Source organism: Vicia villosa, linkage group LG4 (assembly GCF_029867415.1).
Source record: "Vicia villosa cultivar HV-30 ecotype Madison, WI linkage group LG4, Vvil1.0, whole genome shotgun sequence".
Classification (NCBI taxonomy): Eukaryota; Viridiplantae; Streptophyta; class Magnoliopsida; order Fabales; family Fabaceae; genus Vicia; species Vicia villosa.
Window position 1 is genome coordinate 82,409,590 of NC_081183.1, and position 5,838 is coordinate 82,415,427.

A 5,838-nucleotide genomic window follows, 5' to 3' on the forward strand; every position below is an offset into this window, starting at 1 on the left:
TCCGAATATCCAACAAAACATAGTAAATAGCAACATCCAAACATGAGTATAAGACTACGATAAAATCCCCCCAAGTGTTACATGATCAGAGCATATGACTCGCTACCTAATCCAATAACAAACTCAGGAGCTCCTCGGCTAAATCCTCGGACAAGCTACTACTCGTCGGAACCTGCACGTTACCAACGAAGGATAACATTCAAACAGAAGGGTGAGAATTCAACTTCTTATAGAAAACATAATAATGGGAAATGTAAGCATAAACAAGCATACATTTCACTATTCATCACACTCCTCAAGTAGGCAATTCACATATCACATATTAATCATTATTCCAAAACAAATCACATGTATACAAGGCAATCACATAACACACAATGTGACTCGAAATGCAACAATGTGACTCCATGCATGTGGTACCCAATGTGAATCCAATGTTTCACCGCTTTCCGATTCAATGTTTAGAATCCAAGCCACGCTTCCGATCCGGACAAGATCAAAGCCAATACGCCTATCTCCAATTAAGGATCACGTCTTCTACGCCTATTTCCAATTAAGGATCAACGTCTCTTACCATGTGAACCCAAGTTTCACCGCTTCCACAATAAAGCCGACCATGCTATGAATGTATGTACAAATACCAACAAATTATGCAATTAAGATTATCTCGTCAATCTTAACTCACCGCATAACACCATAATCCAACTCTATGAATTATTCACCAATTGTACACAACATTCACAACACAATTTAACACATTCAACAAGGCATTACAACCATCACATATCCAATTACACACATCATGTTTACATCTACACAAAGTGTTCCAACAATGGATATACATCATATACTAACATATTACACATAAGATAATTACACATCGTTCCATATGATAACGTCACAATTTATCAATCATGTGCAATTAGATCCTATACTATCATATAGAATATCACAATAGCTTTCTAACGCTTCGAACGGCACATAAAACGGAGTTTTGGATTAAAAGTTATGGCCTTTCAAAGTTTAGAAAAAGTGCTGTAAAACAGGGTTCGCGGCGCGCAAAAGTTTCTGCCAAGAGTTTCGCGGCGCGTACAAGGGATCGCGGCGCGCAAAAGTTTCTGCCAAGAGTTTCGCGGCGCGTACAAGGGATCGCGGCGCGACTGGCGATTTTCAGAAACCCCAAAACCCAGAAACAGCATACGAAACTCACTCAAAATTCCCCAAATTTAACCCAATCATGTTGGTAAACATTGCATATTTCGAACAACCACATGATACATGATATACACACAAATACAACACATATTACGGGTCTTATAACATCATACCAACACCAAACATCAACTAAGCACATTTCAATCCATCAATTTATGCATATGTTCATAAAAACCTAACCTTTCTATGTTTTTCCATGAAATTGCAAAGATGAAGAGATAATCACAACAAAACACATTACCCAATCATATAACCTATAAGAACTTGTATTCAAACCCTTACCTCTTGAATTTCTCCTCCTAACTTCAAGAATCTCACAATCCTCTTCTCTTGTCTCTTCCACTATTTTTGCCTCTTTTCTCTTCTCTCCTCTTCTTTCTATCTTTCTATCTTTCTATCTAATTTAGGTTAACTCACAAATACCTTCTAACTTTCATTATTTCATTTGGGCTTAACCCACCTAATACTCTTTCTCACTCAACTAGGCCCATTTAGCTAATTCCAAACAAAATTCTACCACTCATTAATTAGGTAAATAACACATTACCACAAAATCAAATAATTATTATTCAAACAATAATTAAATAAACACGTAAACAATGCCAATTATCAAATAATCCTAATTAATTAAAATTATAATAAAAATAGGATGTTACAACTCTCCCCCACTTAAAAGATTTTCGGCCTCGAAAATTACCTCAAACAAACAACTCCGGATATGATTCCTTCATCTTATCCTCGAGTTCCCAAGTGATATTACCATTGGCGACTCCACCCCATATCACTTTCACCAAAGCAATCTCTTTACCACGAAGCTTCTTCACCTCTCGATCTTCAATTCGCATAGGTGATGTATCAACCGTCAAATTATCCCTCACTTGAACATCATCTAGTTGAACAACATGCGATGGATCCGGAATGTACCTCCTCAATTGAGACACATGGAACACATCATGAAGATTAGAAAGAGACGGTGGCAATGCAATCCGATATGCCACTTCACCTACTCTCTCCGAAATTTGATAAGGACCAATGAAACGCGGCGTCAACTTACGCGACTTCAATGCTCTACCAACACCCGTTATTGGTGTAACTCGAAGAAACACATGTTCATCCTTCTCAAACTCAAGAGCCTTCCTCCTCTTATCATGGTAACTCTTTTGACGACTTTGAGAAGTCTTCATCTTCTCTTGAATCATCTTAATCTTATCCGTAGTTTCTTGAATCAACTCGGGTCCAACCACAGCACTCTCTCCCGATTCATACCAACACAAAGGAGTTCTACACCTTCTACCATAAAGAGCCTCAAAAGGTGCCATTCCAATACTCGAATGGAAACTGTTGTTATACGTAAACTCAACCAAAGGTAAGAAACTATCCCAATTTCCTCCTTGTTCCAAAACACAAGACCTCAAAAGATCTTCAAGCGACTGAATAGTTCTCTCCGATTGACCATCAGTTTGCGGGTGATACGCCGAACTCAAACGCAACTTCGTTCCCAAAGCACTTTTCAAACCTTCCCAAAATCTAGAAGTGAACCTTGGATCTCTATCCGAAACGATACTTGACGGAATACCATGTAAACACACAATCCTCTCAATGTATAACCTAGCAAGTCTTTCCATCGAATAGTCCATCCTCATCGGAATAAAATGAGCACATTTCGTCAATCTATCCACAACGACCCAAATTGCCTCGCAATTACTCGATGTCCTTGGCAAACCCGAAACAAAATCCATGGAGATACTATCCCACTTCCACTCGGGAATAGATAACGGTTGCATCAAACCAGACGGCTTTTGATGTTCAATCTTCGACTTTTGACAAGTCAAACACGAATAAACAAACTCCGCTATATCCTTCTTCATACCTTGCCACCAAAACATTTTCCTCAAGTCTTGATACATTTTAGTAGCACCGGGATGAATACTCAAACCACTTCTATGCCCTTCCTCAAGAATTCTCTTTCTCAAATCCATAACATCCGGAATACAAACTCGATCACGACATCTCACAATGCCATTCTCGTCAATCCGAAAATCACCACCCTTACCTTGGTTAATCAATGTAATAATGTCAACCAATTTTAAATCCGATTGCTGACCTTCTCTAATCTCATCCAGAATACCACTTGTAAGCTTTAGCATACCAAGCTTAACACACGTAGTTGTCGCTTCACAAACCAAACTCAAATCCCTAAATTGCTCCAACAATTCCAATTCTCGAATCATCAACATAGACACATGTAATGATTTCCTACTCAATGCATCGGCTACAACATTAGCTTTTCCAGGATGGTAGTTCAAACTAAAATCATAATCCTTCAAGAATTCCAACCATCTTCGTTGCCTCATATTCAACTCTTTCTGATCAAACAAATACTTTAAACTCTTGTGATCACTGAAAACATCAAACCTTGATCCAAACAAATAATGCCTCCAAAGTTTCAACACAAACACAACGGCGGCTAACTCTAAATCATGTGTCGGATAATTCCTCTCATGAACTTTAAGTTGCCTTGAAGCATAAGCTACCACTTGTCCTTTTTGCATCAAAACGCCTCCCAAACCCAACAATGAAGCATCACAATACACCACAAACGGTTCAAACGGATCCGGCAAAATCAAAATAGGAGCAGAAGTCAACCTTCTCTTAAGCTCTTGAAAATTCGATTCACATTGCGAAGTCCAAATGAAAGCTTGTCCTTTCCTAGTCAACAACGTCAACGGCAAAGATAACTTAGAAAATCCCTCAATGAACTTCCTATAATAACCAGCCAAACCAAGAAAACTTCTAATCTCAGAAACAGACTTAGGAGCTTCCCATTGAGATATAGCTTCAATCTTTGACGGGTCAACAGAAATACCTCCACTAGAGATTACATGGCCAAGAAAAATCACCTCCTTTAACCAAAATTCGCACTTAGAAAGCTTAGCAAACAACCTCTTCTCCTTCAACACTGATAATACAATTCTCAAATGCTCAGCATGATCATCTTCACTCTTGGAATAGATCAAAATATCATCAATGAACACAACCACAAACTGATCCAGATAATCATGAAAAATCCTATTCATATACTCCATGAATACACCAGGTGCATTAGTCACACCAAACGGCATAACAGAATACTCATAATGACCATACCTTGTCCTAAAAGCAGTCTTCTGAATATCCTCCGCCTTCACACGAATCTGATGATACCCAGACCTCAAATCAATCTTGCTAAACACACAAGCTCCAACCAACTGATCCATCAAATCATCAATCCTTGGAAGTGGATACTTGTTCTTAATCGTTACTTTGTTCAATTGCCTATAATCAACACAAAGTCTCATAGAACCTTCCTTCTTCTTAACCAACAAAACAGGTGCACCCCACGGCGATACACTAGGACGAATAAACTTCTTTTCCAACAAATCCTCAAGTTGACTCTTCAACTCTTTCAACTCAGAAGCAGACATCCTATATGGAGCCATTGATACAGGACTAGTTCCAGGAACTAAATCAATCGAAAACTCAACTTCACGTTCCGGCGGTAAATCGCTTACATCTTCAGGAAATACCTCCGCAAAATCACAAACTATTGGCAATTCATCAATGGTTCTCTTCTCATGCACATCTAAGGTTGCCAATAACATAAACAATTCAGCCCCATCTTGAACAGATTCACCAACTTGCTTCGCAGACAAAAACAAATCTTCCTTAACACTAATCTCAGGAAAGATAACCGTTTTGTCAAAACAGTTGATATACACACGATTAAATTCTAACCAATTCATACCCAAAATCACATCAAGTTGCTCTAACGGAAGACAAACCAAATCAATCCCAAAATCCCTACCAAAAATACTCAAAGGACAATTCAAGCACACAAAAGAAGTAGAAACAGAACCCATAGCAGGTGTATCAATAACCATACTTCTACGCATATCAGATAACACAAGATTCAATCTCTTAGCACAATCCAAAGAAATGAAAGAATGTGTCGCACCGGTATCAATAATAGCAATCAAAGGTGTACCATTAATGAAGCACGTACCTTGGATTAGCCTATCATCGGTAGAAGCCTCCGCTCCAGACAATGCAAACACTTTCCCTTTCGCTTGTTCCTTCTTTGGCTTATCACATTTGGTGCTAATGTGACCTTGCTCACCACAGTTGTAACAAGTCACACTCGAACCAACTCCACACTTGTTTGCCTTGTGACCAATCTTGCCACACTTGAAGCATGTCACAGAATCCTTACCACAATCAACAGCACGATGACCTTCACTACCACATTCGAAGCACTTAAGAGGAGTAGAAGTTCCTCCCCCACTTGACTTTTTGCCAAAACCAAATTGTTTCTTCTTATCGTCATACGGTTTCCCACGGAATTGACCTTTCCTCTCATTCATAGTCTTGTAGTGAGAAGCACTCTCCCTACTATCCTCATCATAGATACGACTCTTGTTAACCAACTCCGTAAAACGAGTAATTTGTTGGTAACCAATCGCCTTCTTAATATCATGCCTCAAACCATTCACAAACTTCAAACACTTAGATCTCTCAGCATTCATAGTATTGTAGTGAGGACAATACTTGATAAGCTCTTGAAATCTAGCAGCATAAACAGCAACA

At 38.8% G+C, this 5,838-nt stretch overlaps 1 protein-coding gene across 1 annotated transcript; it reads right to left on the reverse strand.

Moving 5' to 3' along the window:
* Positions 1 to 4,595: 4,595 nt before the first annotated feature.
* Positions 4,596 to 5,615, reverse strand: LOC131597427 (uncharacterized; the record flags this gene model as incomplete). Its single annotated transcript, XM_058870128.1, has 1 exon — positions 4,596 to 5,615. A coding segment is annotated over exon 1 (1,020 nt), but the record flags the coding sequence as incomplete, so codon positions are not given.
* Positions 5,616 to 5,838: the final 223 nt, after the last annotated feature.